The sequence below is a fragment of the Apodemus sylvaticus genome, chromosome 11 (assembly GCF_947179515.1).
Source record: "Apodemus sylvaticus chromosome 11, mApoSyl1.1, whole genome shotgun sequence".
In the NCBI taxonomy this organism is placed as follows: domain Eukaryota; kingdom Metazoa; phylum Chordata; class Mammalia; order Rodentia; family Muridae; genus Apodemus; species Apodemus sylvaticus.
This window is the reverse complement of record NC_067482.1, coordinates 83,650,930-83,671,963: the sequence shown is the minus strand read 5'-3', so window position 1 is coordinate 83,671,963 and position 21,034 is coordinate 83,650,930. Positions and strand designations below refer to the sequence as shown.

Below are 21,034 nucleotides of genomic sequence, written 5' to 3'. Positions count from 1 at the left end.
ACACCTGATGGCTCCTGGCTGGCTTTGGGCGTCTCACTGAGGACAGGGATGCTTAGGTACTGTCTCCTTCTACCAGAAATTAAGATACACAGGTGACCTTGATGTTAGTGTCAGGGGTAAATGGACGGGGGACGGGGACCTAGTGTGCAATGAAGCCTAAAAGTTCTGTTGGCAAATACACAGAAGACGCTGGATTGTCGGATGTCATGGGGTAGAATGAGATCTTATCTGTTAGTTGTGCTGTAGTGTACCTTAGAAATGACCGGGCATGCGGGTAAGGAAATGGACAGTGTTTGGTGCATGTTTCTGTAAGCTAGCAGTCCATAACTAAGATACCATTGGCAAATATGGTGTTTGGCAGGATCTACTCTCTGCTTCAGAGAGTACTTTCCATGGGATAGAAAGACTAGTTAACTCTTTGCTAAGGGTACCTACCCATCCTGATGTTGGACTTCCACTCTCATGACCTGAACGCCTGGGTACTTGGCCTCCAAGTACCGCCATTTTGGAGGTTAGGTTTCAATTTGTGAATTTTGGGAAGACATGAATGTTCTGGTCATAGAAGCAATGTTTAGAAGCCCTGTTGCAGGATGGCTGGCAAATGTGTAGACTCAGGGCTGGCCTTGTAGTGCTAGGATAGGTTATGTGGGCCTGAGTTCATCCCCTTCTCTCTGGGATACAATTGGCTCCACGGGTGCAGTGGGAGTTTTGTGCCTTTTAGACACTCTGCAGAGTCATAGCAGTTTCAGATTTGGATAGGGGAGCCAACTCTGTGTGTGGGTCAGTATTTGCTTTCTGACACTTTACTATATTATATTTATTTATTATATGTAAGTACACTGTAGCTGTTTTCAGACACAACAGAAGATAGCATCTGATCTCATTACAAATGGTTGTGAGCCACCGTGTGGTTGCTGGTTTTGAACTCAGGACCTCTGGAAGAGCAGTCAGTGCTTTTAACTGCTGAGTCAACTCTCCAGTCTGTGTTCTGACACTCTTGCAGCATCTGTGTCAGCAAGAGCAACACGGTTGCTATTGCTTTCTGATGAAGACATCCTTAGGAGTGAGGAACACCCCAAGCAGGGATGGAGGGTTGGAGGTGTGAGGTGGTGACAGGTTGGAGCTCCCTGTTGCTCCTGGTGTGCTTCTTGAAGGGGCTTAAAAAGAGAGGATGGCAGCCGGGCGGTGGTGGCACATGCCTGTAATCCCAGCACTCTGGGAGGCAGAGGCAGGCGGATTTCTGAGTTCGAGGTGAGCCTGGTCTACAGAGTGAGTTCCAGGACAGCCAAGGCTACACAGAGAAACCCTGTCTCGAAAAAAACAAATCCAAAAAACCAAAAAAAAAAAAAAGAGAGAGAGAGAGAGGATGGTGGTTAAGGGAGTGTGGCACGGCAGTGTTGGGGAAGGGGTGCCCAGGCAGGCCCCTGTCCAGCCACCTCTTCTCCCTGAGGGACCACACACACACAGGCATGGTATAGAATAGAGTTTATTCAGGGTAGAGGATGGGAGTTAGTGGTAGAGAACGGGAGAGAGAGAGGAGAGAAGTGGAAAGTGGAATGGAGGCCGGCCATGACCATGTGGAGGCGGGGGGGGGGGGGGGGGTGGGGAGGGGGGGGGAGGAGAGCCCAAGGGGCAGAGAGGTGAGGGTATGTGGGAGAGCAAAGAGGGAGAGGAGGGGCAAGTAGCCCCTCTTATAGTGGGCCAGATCTATGGGGCGGGGCACACCTGGCTATTGCCAGGTAGGTGTGGGGTGGAGCTTAGACAGGATACCAACACTTCTCCCAACAAGGCTTCCACTGTGAGACCTGTGAGATGTTCTTCATCTTAGTTCACGGGTGATGCTGTCACAGAATACCTGAGAGAATGTAGCTGATAAAGAAGAGAGCTGTATTGTCGCTAGTTGTTCTGGAGGCTGGAAGTCCACAATCACAGGCTGTATCTGCTGAGGGTCTTGACCTCCCTCACAGCATGGAGGGCAAGTTTGTGCTTCCAGAAGAGAGAAACTTTGCCCTCCCCCAACTTTGTATTAGCGCATTCTCATAACTGGACCTCTCGTAACTGGTCCAGAGAGGTAGGAATATCTCGGTTCTTAGAGGAAGGCAGTAATATTCCTAAGAATCTCTTTGCCTTATCGGAGAAGGGCTGTCACAGGAAAACCTTTCTGCTATGAATTCTGTACCCTCCCCCCTTCCCCCATCTCTCCTTCCCGCCTCTGTCCTTCCTTTCCTCTTCCTGCAGCCTCTTTCTGGGATAATTCCAGATATGTCTTCTTTCAGTTGCCTGATTAGGTGTATGCACCTTCTAGAAAACACACCCTGTTTCCGAAACCACAATCCCTTCCAGGCACCTAAAAAGTGACTTCATTACCTAGCTGCCACATTGGAGACTAGAACTGATCCCTTACAGTCAGGGTTCTACCTGCTCACATGGCAGGGCCTTAGTCTATTCCAGTTGTCCTTTTATCCCTCTGCAACTCTATTGTGGTCTCACCCTATCAAAGATATATCAAAGATGTGCTAGGCTAGGGGATGGGGAGGTGGGGGTGGGGGGTAGGGACTGGGATAGGCAAAGGACTTAGGAGATAGAGCCAGAGGGGCTGGGTGGCTGGTTTCTCCTTGTCCCTGCCTCAATATCCCGACCTGACTGTATATTCCATCTCAGATGGGTACCAACCGTATTAAGGCCGCTAAGTCCTTTGACATCATCAGGAGGATGGTGTTACTTTGTTTCTGGGGAATTAGGAACTAATTGGAATGTTCAGAAGGTGAAGGCAGGTGTGGGACTCAGCCCCAAGCCTCCAGAGTGGAAACCAGCTCCTTTCTTCGCCCAGAGCACCTGCATCACTGCAATATAGGAGGCACCGGGACAGCCCCTTTGAAGTGGGGTTGATGGACAGTCTGGGGAAGGTGGGGCGTCCAGACCTGCCAGCACGGGGTGGGTGTGGGACCCCGTGCACAGTGTCGGGAGTGGGAGCTGTACGTCTTGCCTGTAGGTAAGAAAAGAAAACAATGCTGGGGAGGAAGCATTCCTGGCGGGGATTAGCTGGGAGGTGGCTCCGGGCTTTGATCCTCCCGGCACCTGGCTTGCTGCGGCTTGCTCTGATAGGGACAGCAAATTCCCTGTCTCCTTTTATGTTGGGAACCCACATGGCCCCCGACACTGGAAACACTCCCCCGACAGACATCTTCCAGTGGTGGAGTCTACATGGGAGGCAGCCGAGGGTCCACTTTGCTCAGCCCCATGGAGGAGTGGTCTAGAGGCTGGTGGGATGCGGGAGAAGTGTTGGTACCTGCTCACTGCCTCCTCCTACCCAGACCTCCCCCAATAGGGCCTTCTTCTAGCTCGCAGAGTTTCTCTGGAGAATTCCATGATACACTCTTGAACCCTGTATGTGCCTCATGATGCCTTACCCAGGATACCTGTTTGTCGGGGCACAAATAAAGGAACTGGTTTGCCCTCTACCTCCTTCCACTAAATGCTGGTGGCCAGCCCAAAAGAGCCCCCTGTGTTTCCAAACATCTCCAGTTATTAGGCAGGGAAATCAGTCACTAATCTTAAAAAAAAAATGAGCTGAGTACTTACAATATATTTGTTGCCGGAAGATAGCCTTGATTGGGGTGTGGTAGCACTTGGGAGTCTGTGCTTCTGAGGCCAGCATGGTCTGCTTAGAGGATTCCAGGGCAGATAGAACTACAGAGAGAGAGCCTGTTTAAAAAAAAAAAAAAGCCCTGAGCAGGGAAGGTGGAGAGTTAGGTTAAGTAGAGAGCGCATGTTTGGGTGAAAATGTCCTGTGAGCTCTGGGTATGCTGACTGTAGGTGTGGCTGAAGGTGTCTGGTGTCACTTTACATCAGCTATCTAACCATCTCTTACATTTGATGCCGGAACTTCTCCCCATGCACTGATGGCCTGGGGGCGGGGAGGTGATTCTGACTGACATTAGCCAGTTGCCGAGGCTGGCAAGCTGAGCCTCTGGCACTGTTTGGGTCAGAACTGGATCACGAGCTCTGATTGATGGTCCGGGACCCTGGACTCTGTCCCACTTCACTTGCCCCCTTCCTGTTCCTGATTATCCTCCAAGGGCCCCAGATATGGGGCAGAAGGACATAGGGCAGGTGGCATGTTTCGGCTAGGGGCTTTCCAGGTGCCATCCTCCTGGGGTTTCAAGGTACTCTCAAAGGTTAAAGAAAGAGAAGTTCAAGTTGGGCCACCTTGGGATCCCTGCACCCAGAAGGCTGAGGTAAGGGGGTTATGAGGGCACAGCCTGGGCTGTGTAACAAGACCCTGTCTCAAAACGGGATGGGGTGGCAGTGTACTTGAGTGGTAGTGAGCATTTGCGCCGAACTCTAGACAGCTTCCTAACTCAACAGGATTAGGACAAACCCGTCCTTACGAATCTTTTTTATTTGCCAAATCCCTGTTGTTTCGTTAGAATCTATCTTGCAGCCAAAATAGCCTCAGGGGGGAAATAACTAATGGTGAAATGAACAAAACCTGTCAGAGGAATGTGACGGGCCGGGGTCCATACAAACGAACACGTGTAGGTAGCAAACGTTTGTAGGTAGGGAAAGTCCAGAGTCTGCTCCTTGTGATGCCTCCTTAAGAAAACACACTTCCATGAATGCGTCTGTAGGAGGCAAAGGCTGGAAGCTGTTTCCAGGTCCTGCTGGACCCGCTCTTTCTTCATAGACGTGCAGTGCAGGGTGCTCTTGCTTTGCTGTGGGTACACCATTTGAAGTTTTTATTAAGAGAAACAATAAACAATATTAGGAGGAAGAAATCCTTCCTTGTTCCACAGTCTGGGGGGGAATCCAAGGCTAGTGGTTGTATGTTGCTTCTGCCAAGGGTTTGCTCCTCCCCCTCCTTACCTGTGTGTGTGTGTGTGTGTGTGTGTGTGTAACGCAGTTGCCACCTGTGGACTCAGCGACCCCTGTTGCTGCCTCTCCTTTCTCCACTGTGTCGGGTGTTTGCTCATTCTCCTTGGTTGAGAGGCCGTCATGGAGAGCAAGGCCCGTGGCAGCAACACCTGCCAACTCTCTGACTAGATTGTTGTGTTGTTCCTGCTTTGTCTCCCTGCGTTGATTGGACACTGGCTGCTCCTCTTCCGTTGACTTTGCTGGAGTTCCTGCATCAGTTCCTCTTGTCACTCGCCCTCTGATCTTCATGTCCCAAGGTTGTGCCTTGTGCGTCTTCTTCTTTCTCCTCTGCTGAGGAAACACCTGTTGCTAGAACAGAAGAGAACTGTACAATCCAGCCCTCAGCCTTGGTGGGCTTCTATCTCTCAAAGTATGCCAGGGTCCAGCCACCACCCAGGACACCTGTCCCCCACCACTATCCCCAACTCTGGTAGATGACTGGCTCTGGCCGCTTCCTGGTACCGAGCCACCAACAGTCTTGTCCATTGGCTGTATCCCCAGATTGGTCAGGTTTTTGTTGCCCATCCCCCATTCCCTGCCTTCCTTCCATTCTGTTGCTCACAGATGGGGTGGTCAGAAAGAAGCCTGTAAGGTTTTTTTTGTTTGTTTTTTGAGTTATATTTCAGCAGCCACTGACCCTTCCTTCCACAATGCCTTCTGATTGTTCAGACCACAGGCTAGCTCCTTCTGCTGGCCACAGGACCCCGGGAAAGCTGCTTCAGGGTCCTGTCCCACACAGAGCCCTGCTGCCTCTCTCTGACGTGAGCACTCTGCCCTGTTCTCTGGGGCCAGTCCTTGTCGATGACCTTGGTGGTGTTTGTGTTTCCTTCTAAAGTCGCCGTATCTGCACTCCTAGATAAACTGCGGAAGCACCCTTGACAAAAGAGCTGTCCTCTACACAGCTGCAGCCCAATCATCTGCCAGTTCCCACTGCTTTCCCTTTGTCGGGAGCATCTCAGTTACCACTTCTCGGAAATGGGAAGAGGAAAAGGGAGGAGCCCGAGGAAGGCTGTGTTTCTGGAGTCTAGCTGATGTAGGTCTGCTGTCCTGCTGGGATGTATCCGCATGCTGTAGGATAGACCCTTGTTGGGCAAGTACTTTGAAGAGGTGTCCTGGAGATACCTGTCCCCAGGGAAAGAGGTCCTAACTTTTCAGCAGATCTGAGAAGGGTTGTTACCCACAGACCCCCATGAGTAGGAGCTCCTGGGCAGTCCCTGTGAGTCAGAGCTTCTTGTCAGGTTCAGACCTAGAGGGAGCCATCTTAACCCTCCACAGCAGAGGTCTGTCTTAGCCCAAGCAGTGTGACCCTCAGGACAGTCTACCACTGATGATGACTTACATCTGTTGCGTTTTGTGTACCTTGTTGAACCGTTGAGTGTCCCCCATGCTGGTGAAAGTAGATATATTATTGATACTGTCATTGGTTTCTGATTACACTGGGGACATTCACGTGCTGGGCAAGTGCTATACCACTGAGCAATACTTTCAGCCTCTGATTATTCTTCTTACTGGCTGTATGGTTTTAGATGTAGTGACTACACAGGCTGTAAGAGACTGCTGTAGGCATGTGACTGAACCTCTCCTCACAGTCCAGACCATCTTCTCCTGGGACAGAGAGTCTCTGTGGCCTGACTGCCTCCCCTCTTGTGTTCACATCTGACTTGTGCAGCAGGCACTGCAGTTCACCGAGATGTCCCTGTTTGCAGCTGTGGGTACCATAGCTGATTCTGGTATAGGCACACAGTGATGTCTCTGTTCCCATTTCCCTACCCCCTTCTCTGGTCCATTTAGCAAATAGGTCGGGTGCCATTCTCATTGTCTGGCCTTGGACTGGTGTGTGAGGTTAGACAGAAACAACTAGGCCCTGGTAGAACTCGGACTGCAGATGTTCTGATCAGACCATGAGGAATCCTGAACAGGGCAGCAAGGGCTCTCTGTGTCAGGATCCATCAGTAGTACCATTTGTCCATTCAGCACACCCTAACCCTGTTCTAGTGGATGGAGTCCTGGCCTCTTGGATATGGCTTCCCTCCACCACAGAACATCACTGTGTTGATAAAGACACTGAAACATGACAAAGACAGATAGTGAAGTACATAATGGGCAGGGGCTGTTTTCTATAGGGCACCTTAGAAGGCTTCCTGGAGGAGGAACATTTTAGAAGAACTTTGAGTGTAGAAAACCCGGTTGATAGGGAAGAGCTGCAGTTGATAGGGAAAAGACCCAACCGAGACAGTCTTGAAGCTGTAGTTGTAAGCAGTTTGGACAACTGATCTGGGTGGTTGGGACCTGGTTAAGTTAGCCCTAGGGGCCAAGGACTTTTTTAAAAATCTGATTAGGTATGGGAGGGGTTTTGCTGAGTTGTGTGTCCTTCCCGAATTTCCCCAGAAGAAGCTCCTCATGCCTGGCGGTGGATACACAGAGGTCAGAGGTCAGTTTAGTGATGGACTACACGGTAGGCAGGATGAAGAGCCTGACAGAGGAATTACTCTTCAGGGCTTGTTGATGGATGGGTTGTATGCACTGGGAAAAGGAAAAACCTTCAGGCTGACGGCAGAGAAGACGAGTGGATGGGAGGGGGGTCTCAGGGAGATGGGGAGAGTCAGGGTTGGTACGAGGAACCCCAGGCCAAGGATACCACTTCCAGTTCTGAACATAACCCCAACTCTGCGATGCTGCTCTAGCCTTGGCCATCTTACAGCTGTAAGTATTGCGGGGAGAAGGGCTGTCAGTTGATGCGACAGTTCTGCAGTATGCCCACAGTGGACCGTCTAGGAAAAGTTCACACTCCAAAGTTTTGCAAGGACAGGGAATTGAAATGAGGTTTCAGAGCTCTGTGCATGTAGAGAGAGCATGCACACATACTGCTGGAAACTGGAATACTCTGGGGAGGACAGCTGGGGGTGAGTGAGGAGGACCTAAGTATTCCTTCCTGCTCTAAGGAGCCATGGAGAGGTGTTGTCTGAATGCTCAGTGGGATGCAGTGGAACCGTTGTGCTGGGAGCACTCCAGTTGCCTCTATTGGCGTCTTTAACGCTGTTGAGGAAGGAGGGCCTGGGTGAGGTTATTTTTGAAGGGTGTGGTGCTCCGTGGCTGGTTTAATTGCCAAAGACAGGGGTAGGGAGGACGGAGATGGTGTTTAGGAGGAGGTGCTGGGCCAGCATCACATGATTGGAGTCACGGGGCCTGGGTCTTGCTGTGCGCATCTAAGATTAGAAATGATGGTGCCACTGAGTGCCCAGTGCTGTTCTGGACTAGCCTTTATTTTTTGTGTGCGTTGCTGTTACAGTGGTGAAGGCTGGAGCGGCCGCGGAGACTTAGGGTTATGTTCAGAACTGGAAGTGGTAGCCTTGGCTTAGGGTCCCTCTGGCTTTCACCTTTGCATCTCAAACAGCAGCTCCACCATGTATCCAGTCTTCTGGCTGGTGCAGCCAAGGTAATGACAAGGACAGCCTGGGAAGGGAGTCTCCTGGTCTCGTGACTTCCTGTGCCCTCCACATTTTTGTTCTCCACAGGTTTGTTCTTCTCCTGATGTCTAATGCGCCAGTGAGTGGGGTCCCCTGCAGATACCTCCCTTGCCCCTGTCATTTTGGAGTGCTAGGTACCTCAGTCCTTACTTTTCTTCCTTGGGCTCCCTGCTCCTGTTCCACACTCACTTTTCTCATCCTCTGGGCTTTCTTCCTCTTGGCTCCCTCCCTCTTTTCTTTTTCTGGAGGTTGTGTTCCTTTAGTCCCTAAGGCGTCTCTGCCCCTCCCACTGGTAAGCACAAGAACCTGAATGGAGAAATGGTCCCCTAGCTGCTAATCAGAAATTCAAAGGGCAGCTGATAGGAGGCCGTGCATTCCAAAGACCTAACCCAGGGTGTAACCCAGGGGTGTGGCCTCCAGTGACAGTCACCTTAAGCCTAGTGGCTGTCTCTGTTGATTTACACACTTCTAATGCCGGCTGTGTGAGGCACAGCCTCATGGGCTGTGGTCTGAGGGACACAGTGAGAACACCCACCCCACTTCTGTAGGCTGGGATGCCACTAGGTTGAATCCAGATACAGGACATTGGTGGCTATAAACGTGTTCTCCTTTTTAATAAAGGAGGGTTAGGAAGATTGCCAGTCCTGTGCTATATAAGTAGTTTTTCTCTTTAAAATGAAAAGCAACTACTCAAACTCTTTGGGAAGTTGAGAGCTGACACCTTGCCAATTCTCTCTGGAAGGCGGTCCTGCTTTTGCTGAGAGGTTGTGTAGGGGTAGGATGGGGGAGGGGGCTAAGGGGTGACCCTTGTGTGGTAGCCACCTGTTGGCCTCCTGTATCAGTGCTCTGCCAGACTTGCTGAACACTTGGGGACTGAACCTCAAGGTCATTTCCATGAAAGGGGTGGGGATTCACTGCTGTGAGGCTGGATTCCCTGAACCTTCTGTGAAGGGTCTGGGAAGGAAAATGCCACTCACAGCTACCTGAGCAGCAAACTTACCTTTGAAGACTTTGATAGTAAGTAGCTAAATCTCGTTCTGTTGGTGAAAACAGAAGTGGGGGCGGGGCCTAGGGAGGGGTGGGGGCGTTGGCAGACAGCGGACAAAGCCCCTCCTTGAGTGTCTGATTAGCATTCTGGAGAAGTCTTTGAGATCGGTCAGCAGGAACAAGGGAAGAAACCGTGACTCAGTGAAGTTAATATTAAACCCGCTGTTGCACAGCTAGCCCGGCTGTAGTCCACCAAGGCATCCTGGTCTTTGCAGAGTGTGTGTTACCCACTTCCCTTCAGGCATGCCTGCTGGGGTAATGTCCCAGGCTCTGGGCTACTTGTTCCCCAGTCCATTGCTCCTAGCGTGCCAACTCAACTTTAGCTGTGGGCCCATGGGGGGATTTTGACGACATACTGCATATGGAAGCCCCCCAACCCCCGCTCCCAGATTTGTGGGTAGGGTTGGTTCAGTTGAGGATGGATGATTCTGTCACTCCCTTCACGGGTGTCTAAGGGTCACTATGGCCTGTCTTGACCCTGGGAGGCCCCTCTGATGATGAGCTGTGTTCCCTCAGAGTGTAGAGGTAGCTTTGTTTTTGTGTACTGGCCTGAACAGGGAAGGTGGGTCGTTTCTGGTCTGGAGAGCAGAGGAGTCCTGAAAGGACTAGAGATATCCAAGGGTCTCCCTGTGGACTCTAGATGGGCCGAGAGGGGCTGACAGCCTCTGTTGGAGGAACTGCTGGCTGTGGCGGCAGCCGGGGACTGGATGGAGATCAGGTTCTTTCTCCACAGCAGACTGCCTGCGGAAACTACAGGTTTTCTTTAAGTTAGGTTTGATTGCTAACTCTCACTTGTTAATTTAAACATAGAAATTGTACATATCCATAGAGCTCTGTGTGTGTCTCTCTCTCAGCTCTGGCATGGTGTTTTTATATGAATGTACATTGCATCCCAATAATAGTAGGGGTATTAGCATGTCATCATCTTAAATGCTTATTATTATTTTTTTTTGTGGCGAGAGCATTGAAATCTTCTATCTTGCAACACATGATACGACGCTATTCTTAACGATGGAAGTCTGTGCAGTAAAACTCCAGAACTTGCTTGCATCTAAAAACTTTGCACCCATCGGCCAACACTGCACAAACACCTTGCACCCCAGCACCCCATCTCCTGGCCCTGCCCTTGCCTGTACCCCTGCCCCTGCCGGGATGATGGGATCAGCTCTCCACTCTCACCTCTGTCAGATTCTCTATTCATAATCCACACGAGAGTGAGCTCACGTGGTGCTTGCCTTCCCCGGCCTGGCTTATTTCATTAACCAAAACACCACCTAGGTTATTGCAGATGGCAGGATTTTCCCTCATTTAAATACTGTAGGGTGTTTGTACTGTGTCTCCCTTCTTTATTCATTTCTCAATGGCCCCTTAAGGTGCTTTTAATCTCTCTCTTAGCTGCACCGACTTAACAAGTTATTAAGCTTCCTGGAACCACTACTTCTATTACTTTGTAATGTCTTTTCTTTCTATATGTATTGTATTTTATGAGCATGTGCACCGGACGGGAGCCGGTGCCTACTGGCTGGAACTGGTGTTACTGGTGGTGAGCCTCCTTGCCAGTGCCGGGAACTGAACCTAGGTCATTGATTGTTGACTTCCTCCTCTTCCTCTTTTTCTTCCTCCTCTTCCTCCTTTTTTTCTTCCTCTTCTTTTAAGACAGAATCGAACTTTGTGTCCCTGGCTGGCCTGGAATTCCCTGTTAAATGTAATCTAGCCTTCAATTCTTAAGAAATTTTCCTGCCTCTGTCTCTTGAGTGCTGGGATTAAAGGATCCACATTCAGTTTAGAACATTACTTTTTAAATGGGGGTCATGATTCTACAGGAGTTGTATAACTCAGTGTGGGGCCCAGGAGAGCATTTGGCAATGGTAAAAAGTTTTTAACTACGCAGTGGCCAAATGAACCCAAGATCAAAGGCTTAACGAGTGGGAACTGTTTGCCGCAGGGCTAGCTTGGGCTATCCAGGTTCTTTTTTGGCCTTGGTTCTGAATGCAGTGTGCACACTTCACACCGCACATGCCATCTTGCAGTGCATGGCCAGTGAAAACAGCCCTGCCTGAAACAGTGCAGATTCCAGACTGTTGCATGAGTAGGTTTTAGTGTAGCACAGTTGTCTGCTGTTATAGAAACATAGTGGTCTACCTATCGAAAACAAAAATTTAACATGTCTATACCATATTCTTCCAGCATGTAAGTATCAAATTAGTATATTTTACATTATATTATGTTAGAACTTTTTTAAAAAATTGTGTAAATGGGTGTTTTGGCTACATATATGCCTGTGCATCATGTTTGTGCCTGTTGCCCTTGGAGGCTAAAAGAGGGCATTGGATCCCCGAGGATCAGAGTTATAGACGATCATGAAGAAACATCATGTAGGTGCTGGGGACCAAACCTGAGAGCAGCCAGTGCTCTTAACTGCTGTACTGAGCTTCAGAATATTTTATTTTAAAACTGCTGGCTTGAGTTTTACAAATAATTGTTAACCAAAGGCCAGGTGTAGTGATGCACTCCTGTAAGCCCAGCACTGGGAAGGTGGAGGCAAGTGGGTTGTTGTGAGTTTGAGGCCAGCCAGCTGCATAATGAGACTCTGTTCAGAAAACCAAAACTAAAATTAAATGAGGTGAATTTTGTCTTGGGATAAGAATGGTACTGTTGATTATAAAACCAAAAAGTCAATTAATTTTGAAAAAATGTTGAGGGTGTTCTGTGTCCAGTAGTATTGAGTATTCAGCCAAGACTTAGAGCTTTGTGTAAAAATAAGCAAACGTATCCACCCCATTGGTATGCAAATTTGCTTTAGTCTTTAACCCATGGTAATGTGTATGTCAATGAATTGCTTCAGAATAAAAGTTTTAGTGATTTATTATTGTTAAGTGATTGATTCCTATATTTTATTCACTTAAATATACAGGCTCTGGTGAAAAAGAGGTCGCCAGGGGGAAAAGCTTAGCAAGCCTCTGCCCGTTGTGGAGAGTGTGTCATTAAAGGTGTCGTTGTGGTTTTAATAAGGGGTAGAAGGTGGGATTCCCACGTATCTTCTTTCTCCCTCTCCAGGGATTGGGTGTCCTGGTTCCCTGGGATTGGAGGTTTGCCACCCAGGCAAGGCCACAGAGCCCTTTGGGAACTAAGATGCCTTTCTGCTTTTTTGGTTCAGTACACACAGATAATTTGTCATACGTTTATTGGATTTAATAATTGGGTATTTGCTGCTTCAGCCCCCATTTTCCTCTACCTATGTTCTCACTTGGGGAGGGCGAGACTGTTTGGGCCTCTGGGTCAGAATGCCATAGGAGGATGGCATGAGAACAGTCTTGTGTTTAGAAAGTTTAATACCAAAGGGCTGGAGAGATGGCTCAGCAGTTAGAAGCACTGGCTGCTCTTCCAGAGGACCTGAGTTCGATTCCCAGCACCTCCAGAGCAGCTCACAGCTGTGTATAATGCCAATCTCAGGGAATAGGACTCCGTCGGACTCCAAGAGCACTAGACACACAAACTGTATTTTGACATACGTGCAGGCAAACGCATATACTCGTAAAATAAAAAAAAATATATAAAATAATACAACTAAGCTTAAGAAGTTTGCCATTGATGCACTGGCAAGTCTGATAGATGTAAGAGCAGACTGGGCCTCCTTGCTGCTCTGGGTCCTCTCTGGAGGTAGGCTGCCTAGCTTTCTGGGATTGTTTATGAACTCATGACCCAGTCACCTCCCCGGCTTTGACTCATACCCCCGCTTTGAACATGAGGATGATAACTGAGGCATTTGAGGGGACACAGATGTTGTGACCATGGTGGGGTCCTTTTGCTTCAGCAAGTTGTGCACTTGGGAGGGGATAGGAGCATGTTTTAAGGTCCTTAGGTTTGAGGTTGCTGATCAATCCTTCCCCCCCTCTCTCTCCCTCCCTCTCCACACACACACTCACACACACACACACACACACACACACACACACACACACATTATGGAGCCCTGGCTGGCTTTGTTGCTCAGGCTATCCTTGAACTCCCAGAGATCCACCTACTTCTGCCTCCTTGGTTCTACTTGTGCCTCCTTGGTTCTAGAGTAGTGGATTAAAGGCGTGTGCATTGTGACTGATTTGCTTGCTGATTTGTTTTGAGGAGGGTCTTGTTATCTAGGCGGGGCTAGGTTGTGGTTAGGACTGCTGGAAGGTGTGAAGGACGGCCTTTATCTCCGCCCAGTTCTATCTCAGATATCCCAGTTTTATCTCTTCTGATAGACCATGAGGAGGGCCAGATCTATGTGGCTGGCTGAGGAAGAACCTACTGCCTAGGAACCAAGGGAGAGGGGTTTCATATTGTATGTCATGGACACTTGCTGTTTGATGGGGAAGGAGGAAGCAACCTAATGGGGATGAGATATGTAGGAAGAACAGTTTTCCCTTACTTCTCTAAGTCAGGGGGAAGGAAGTATATGATGGTGGAGAACAGGGGAAGTGGGGCATGCTTTCTCAGTGCTGGTGGAACACCCTGCTACAGTTTCAGAAGTCACCATCTGTTGTTGACAAAAAGCCCCCAGATGTGGCTGTCACCCTATGTGGCCCTAACCTATTGCCCTGGTGGCCATCTTGAACACTGACTGGTGAAGACCTGTTGGTGGACCTGTAGTCTAATCCATCTCCTTGAAGTCAGGGGCTCAGGGATTTCTCCTAGATGCAGTGAATGCTGAGGGAGATTTTGAGGTGCAGCACCCCTTAGAGGACAAAGCAGCACTGCAGATGGGAACCCCGGGGTGCAATCCCACCCATCTTGGTGGTAACCATTTTCCTACCATGTACTCTCGGTCAAGCACCTCAAATGTAACACCTTAAGTTTGTTCTCTGGCTCTTTGGGGTGTTCTTCTTGTCCTTAGGATATCTCTGGGGATGGCTTGTGGGGGATTTGGAACCGCTCCCTGCTTGTCCTGTCTTGTATGTGCTCTGCTCACCAGCGAACCCCTGAGATCTTGTGCCCACATTCTTCTGTCTCCAAGCATGTGTTGTCCTTTCCCAGCACTTCCAAGGCAGCAGGGAATAGGGGTCTTCTGGACAGGCTCTGCCGTGTTAGTGAGGAGGACATGGCTCTGGGCCTTTCCCGGACTCCGGGGAGTTTGGGCAGACTGCCCTTTTGGCCAGCACCTTGGCAGGCACACCATGTTCCTTTGTAGGTGAGAAAAGGTGAGACAGAGCTTAAGCTAGATCACAGGGAAATGGGGAAGGAGGAGAGGGTTTGATGCAGCAGCTCTGTGCTTGTGTAAGACCCGGATGCAGGGGCCTTGTGACAAGGAAAGAAAACCAGGCTTAGAGATGTCTGCAGATAAGAGCTGCCTGTGGCTTCTTGTTAGCACCAGCAAAGGCTTGCTTGATCCAAGGCCGCAGTCATCTTGACCTCTTGATTGACATGTGGCCAAGCCCAGTCAGTCTCAATCTTAGGTTTATGATTTAATTTACTCTTTTCCTTTCACGAGGAAGGTGCTGTGGGGCTCCCTATTCTCCAAGGACATAGGTGCTAAAGGATGTCTGTCTTTGCTGGTGACCCCACAGTGGCCTCCACAGGATGGGTGGAAACTGGTCTCAACCTTCCCTTACAAACTCTGTACAGCCCTGCCCTGTCTTCTCTGGGCACATCTTCTGTTGATCTGCTCAGCCCTTGCCTGTCCTGGTAAGGTGGGGACCCCACACAGACTTTGACTGTGTTACTTGTAACCATGGAGACTCAAGGACTCTATTGCCCTTGGTTTGCAATGCAGAATCTCTACTGTTTATTTTCCATTGTAGCCCTCTGAGGTTTGGCATCACTTCAGGCTGTCTCCCGTGTCCTTGTGGTGTACTGTTCTGTCATGCCTGTGGGTGTGACCTTGACACGGGGACTCTATTTCTCTAACCCTGAGCCCTGTGGACAGAACTGACAATGTCTGTCTATAATATTTTCAGTTCTCCCTGTGCCTATGCCAGAAGGTGTGATCTGCAGCTGCGCCTGACAGACTCAGCGTGTCTGAGTCCTCGAGAGTGTTCTCCCTATTCCTCCAAATCAGGCAGGCAGCTCCAGGCTTTGGCTTCTTGTAGGTGTCCAGCTTCTTGTCACACATCCCTTCCCCGCCACCCTGTTTACATTTTACGGTATTTCCAGACCCTGTGTTGGGAGAGGTCACTCTGTTGCTATTCTTCCTTAGATTTACAATCACCAACTCCTCCCCCCCCCCCCCCCACACACACTCCAGACTGCTCTCCATGGCCACAGATGCTCTTCTATGACATCTTCATAGTACTCCTAGTGTAGCCCCTGCTAAAACCTCTACGCAACTCAGGGTCCAGCTTGGCTTAGTTGGGGTCCTTCCCTGTCACTGCTTCCTGTCATCCTGCTTAGCATCCCAACCTCTCTCTTGCCACCCTGCAACCTCCAGCCACCAGGTGAGACTACTCACCCAAACACATCCTTACTTCTTTTCTTGCCTGGGAAATGTCCACCCCTTTCAAGTCTCAGCTCACTCACTGAGGTCTTGTGTTGCGTGATGCAGTGTGCTGGTGGATTTCTTTCTCTGCACGCAACTATGCATGTGAGTGAGTGTGCAGACTATGCGTGGGTAAGCAGCTTCCCGGCCACGGGGACGACCTTCCAAGACAACTACCAATTTGACACGAGGACCCGTGCCTCCTTCCGGGGCACATGCCAGTTCAGTCTGAGTTTGCCTTTTCTTTCCCTTCTTTTTTCTGTTTTGGCTTTCTTTCTTTCTTTCTTTCTTTCTTTCTTTCTTTCTTTCTTTCTTTCTTTCTTTTTCTTTTTCAACTTCTTCTTTTTTTTTTTTTTTTGGTTATTTGGATTTGTTTTTTTTGTTTTTTTGTTTTTTTTTTTGTTTTTCTCCCAAGACAGGGTTTCTCTGTATAGCCCTGGCTGTCCTGGAACTCACTCTATAGACCAGGCTGTCCTCGAACTCAGAAATCCATCTGCCTCTGCCTCCCAGAGTGCTGGGATTACAGGCGTACGCCACCACCGCCTGGCCCTGTTTTGGTTTTTCAAGGCAGGGTTTCATTGTGTAGCCCTGACTGTCCTAGAATTAACTCTGTAGACCAGGTTGGCCTCGATCTCATAGAGGTCTGCCCATCTCTGCCTGCCAAGTTCTGGGATCAAAAGCGTGCACCAACACCATCCAGATAATCTGAGTTTTCAGTACTTGGATGTCACCTAACCTCCCTGATGGTTACCATGCTGATGTCTCCCTTGGTTGTCTATCCTTCCCTTCCCCCTCTGTAAAAAGAATGTTGGCCTGGGGAGATGGCTCAGTGGTTAACAGCACTGACTGTTCTTCCAGAGGTCCCGAGTTCAATTCTCAGCCACCACATGGTGGCTTGCAACCATCAGTAATGGGATCTGATGCCTTCTTCTGGTGTGTCTGAAGACAGAAACAGTGTATTGTGTATTCTAAATCTTTTATTTATTTATTTATTTTTGGGTTTTTTTTTTTTTTTTTTTTTTGGTTTTTTTGGATTTGGTTTTTTCTAGACAGGGTTTCTCTGTATAACCCTGGCTGTCCTGGAACTCACTCTGTAGATCAGGCTGGCCTCGAACTCAGAAATCCACCTGCCGCCCTCCTAGAGTGCTGGGATTACAGGCGTGCGCCACCACCACTGGCTCTAAATATTTTTTTTTTTTAAAAAAAGGTTCTTTAATTCCTAGGAACCAGGTGTAGTCAGAAGCTAAGGAGTTGCTGGTGGCTTGGAACTGTATCCTAATCTGGGCAGTGGGAAGTGCCAAGGAGTAAAGCAAAGCAGAAAGAAAACAGGAGGCTGGAGAGAAGGTTGTCTCTCACTGACAGAAGGTTTGCAGAGTGGGGGTGACATGAGCCTGCCTCTCAAGCCTCAGGTGGGACTCAGCCACCAGAAGATCCGCCTGCCTACCCTACCGTGGCTTCTGGAGTTTCCCAGGCCTCTTGGATCTTTGCCCACAGCTTGTCTAAGAGGTGGAGTTGGGTGGTTAGCAGGATGTGACTCCACACATGCGAGTGAGCAGCATTGCTGGCCAGGGAGCAGAACAGTGGAGGACCTCTTACCCAGGGAGCAGAACAGTGGAGGACCTCTTACCCAGGGAGCAGAACAGTGGAGGACCTCTTACCCAGGGAGCAGAACAGTGGAGGACCTCTTACCCGCGCCTACACGACGCTGTGCCTGTGTGACATGAGCCTGTGGAGGGAGCGCTGCTACAGTGTCCAGATGACCAAATGAAGAGTGGGCTCCTCTGCTGTGAATTGTGAATTCTGCTCAGGGATGGGAGATGATCCCCAGTGGGGATGGGGAACAGGTGGGAGGAGGCTCTTCAGCTGAGGCCAGAAAAAGCAGTCACTATCAGTTAGAAAAGAGAAAAAGAAAGAGCCCTAGAAGTCAGAAGAGAGCCCATGGCTCAGAGGGACCAGAGGCCCAACTGAGGGAGTGTGGCTGAGCGGTCAGGGGGAAGCCAGAGAATGGACGGGAGCCCAGCCTTCTGAAGGGACTGTGGGCAAGTGCCTGGTTTCAAGGTTCAGGACCTTGGCCCAGAGTCCTTGGCTATGACTGTTGACGCTCCCTAGGGCTGAGACAAACAATTTTGTTGTCACTAGCTGGAAGGCGTATCCCATTCACGGAATTTATAACTATAATAAAGAAGAGGCGTTTTCTGGATGGCGGATTCTTTTAAGTAACTTCTGGCTGATTCAGGTATGCCTGTAATAAAGAGCCAGCCCTCTGATGCTTGCCTCTCTGTGGCACGCCGGAGCCATGCCTCAGTCTTCTTACTGCTGGGATCACAGACACAAGCGGCCGCATTTGGAAGCGCCTGACTCTTAATGGTAGCTCTGAGCGGCCCCTCGCGTGTGCAGAACCCACACACATCATATTAAGTTGCTGTGTCTTTGTTTCTGAATTCATATTCCTTCTGCTGGCTTTGTTAGTACCTTAGTAAGGCTGTGCCTGCTGTGGCCATCCTGTGGAGGAAGGCCTGTGCCATATATACACTTCTGACAGCCCGGAGAATCACAGCTTCCTACCCTGTCTTAGGTTAGAGGTGGGGATCTAGAGTTGGACACATTACACATGTGCTCAGGGTTCCCTAGTCAGTGGAGGACGGAGATGACACATGCAGGCAGGAATATGACTGAGAGACTCATGAAACCTAAGGCTCAAATAAGCAGCTCTAGGAAATTAAGAATAAGGAACGGATATGGAAACAGCGAAGGGTGAAGTCAAGGAGTAAATATCTCACTTGAGGGGGAGGGGAAGAGAGTTCCCCCCGCATCTGCTTGATGATAACTGTGCGAAGAACTGAAGTCCAGGGAGGAGCGCGTACCTTAAGGCATATTTCGGTTTGCTTCCTTTTAGTTTTGGAGTTGAAACTTGTAGAGCAACCATTGCCACTCCACTGTAGAAACAACAGAAAGATGGATATTTAGTGCCAGGACCTGAGAGGTTGAATTGATGGCTGGAATTTGCACATGTGGTAACCATAAAGGCCTGTGCAGCCCACCCAGACTGGCCTCCCATCTAAGGCATCTGGGCACACAGACTCGGGAGTGTGAGATCCACAGAGGCTGGGTGCTGGGACACTGCAGGCTATTAGAATGCCACATGGGTTGGGTCCAGTGCCAGGGCCACTGGGGCTTCGTGTTTAGAGCACCATGGTACTTCATTGCAGGGGTCTCCTCTGCCCAACCTACGAGACCCGAGCAACTGCTTCAGGTCGAACCCATCCATCTTCAAAATAGCCCTTCCTTGCTCGCTCAGAAGTTGCCTTGGGAGAAGCCACAGTGCTGCTGTTGCAATTGCTTTTGAGGACACAGCCCTGTGCGGGGGTGGGGGTTGGGGGCGCTGTTTTGTTGGGAAAGTGTATCCTGGTTTACTTTCCTGCACTGCAGTTCCTTCATCTCAGCACCCCCCCCACCCCCCGTAGATTTCTAATTTCCTTCTAAAATCTCACACCCAGAATGGAAAGGCTGAGATGGCGATTTGTGAAGTCGGTGGCTCTGAGATGGGTAATGGGAACCCATCCCTTAGGGGTGCGAAGTGAGCTGTCAGTTGCTTTGGGCTTTGCTTGAAACCCCATCGTCACCGACCTTCTCTAGAAAGGTCAATCCCACCCCCTTTAAATTTTAAAGCTTCAGAAGCAAATTGGTAAAAGAGCCCCCAATGCCTTAGCTTTTTTTCCCCTCTTCCTACTCCAAATTCACTCTTGGCTGGGTAGTGTTGATTACCCGATAGATACCTCCCAGTGCAGATGCAGAGAGTGGACTGGAGACTGGTCAAGATTTTAAAATGCCAAAAGCCCTGGGAACCTGCTGCGTTTTGATTCTCTTAAGCCCCAGCGCCAGCGCGCCTAGAGGTTTGAAATCCTAGTAATGCCGAACCCCGAGCCAAGCGTCGGTAATTCCAGTCAGATGGCGGCGGGGAGGCGCACCCCCTCCCCACCCCCGCCCGCGGGAAGGCGTTTCTTCGCCCACTTCTCCCGCGTCTGGCTGAGCAGCGGTGCCCGGCTCTGGGCTGCGGTCTGCGGGGGAGGGCGGGCTAATTCGTGTCAGATGGAGGGCGGCCGCGCGGGGCCCGCCACTCGCGCCTGGCTTTTGTTCCCGGCGTCTGACTTCTGACGGCAGGAGCTTTTGCAGAGCCCGGCTGAGACGCGCGCGATCCGGGCCTCGCCCACGCAGGACCCCGAGCCGTCTGTGCCGCGCTCGGTTGTGGACGGGGGACGGACCACGGGGGACAGCCATGCGGTGGCGCGTGCTGGCCCCGGGCCCACCCGCGAGGTTGGCGCGCGAGTCTGGGGCGCGTGGGCGTCCACGCCAGGTGAGTGCGGCGGATGGGGCTCATTCGTGTTGTCACGCACGTGGACGTTCCAGGTGGGCGCACGAGGCCTTGTTCTTGTGGGTCTGTGAGCGTGCGCGTGTCCTTGCTGGTGCGTGCTTCTCTGTTTGTGTTCTGGGCTGTGCGTGTGCGTGCGTGCGTGCGTGCGTGTGTGTGTGTGTATGTGTGTGCGTGTGCCTGCGCGCGTGCAACTGTGTCTAGGGAGGCAGAACTGGATGAGCGGCAGAACTGGATGAGCGCACGGCAAGGCGGAAAGCAGGACAGCTTTAGCCCCTTGAGATCCAAAAGTTGCTGGAAAATGTTTCCTTGGATCCCTTTCTCTACAGTAGAGGCGGGACACTGGCTATTGCGCAGACTCGCTTTTCCGCGCGTGTTTCTTGCCGAGCTTTCTTGCGGATGCCAGGGTAATGCTTGGGAGATGTCTAGTGCAAGTTCCTGCCTCTCTGAGGGCACGTTGTCGCCTTGTGGCTCCCAGGATGGTCCTCAGTGGGGTTCAAATTAAACAGGCGCCCAGTAGCAGCCCCAACCCCCTCTTCTACGCCTTATAAATCCAGCATCGACTGCGATTGTTTTCCCAGGAAACTTGTGGAAGGTTCTGTGGGGCTAAAGGTCTGCATGTCAGTTTGCCTCAGCAGCCAGATGCGGTTGCTTTAAAGGAGTGGTCAGTTTGGTGCAGTTCCTCGTGTTGTGGTGACCACCAAGCATAAAATGTTTTTCCTTGCTGCTTATAACTCTAAGTTTGCTACGGATATGTTTCATAATGTAAATATCTGATGTGACCTT

At 50.3% G+C, this 21,034-nt stretch overlaps 1 protein-coding gene across 3 annotated transcripts in view; it reads left to right on the top strand.

Moving 5' to 3' along the window:
• The window catches only part of Tns3 (tensin 3), a 240,450-nt gene that overhangs the window by 17,442 nt on the left and 201,974 nt on the right, over nt 1-21,034 (top strand). Inside the window, exon 1 of one of the 3 annotated variants that reach the window (XM_052199266.1) lies at nt 19,493-20,233. The exons of the other annotated variants lie outside the window; for them this stretch is intronic. Coding sequence (XP_052055226.1) covers nt 20,156-20,233 — 78 coding nt within the window. The 5' untranslated portion in view covers nt 19,493-20,155. Of the gene's footprint in view, nt 1-19,492; nt 20,234-21,034 lie in introns of those variants that run through there. 3 annotated transcript variants of the gene reach the window in all.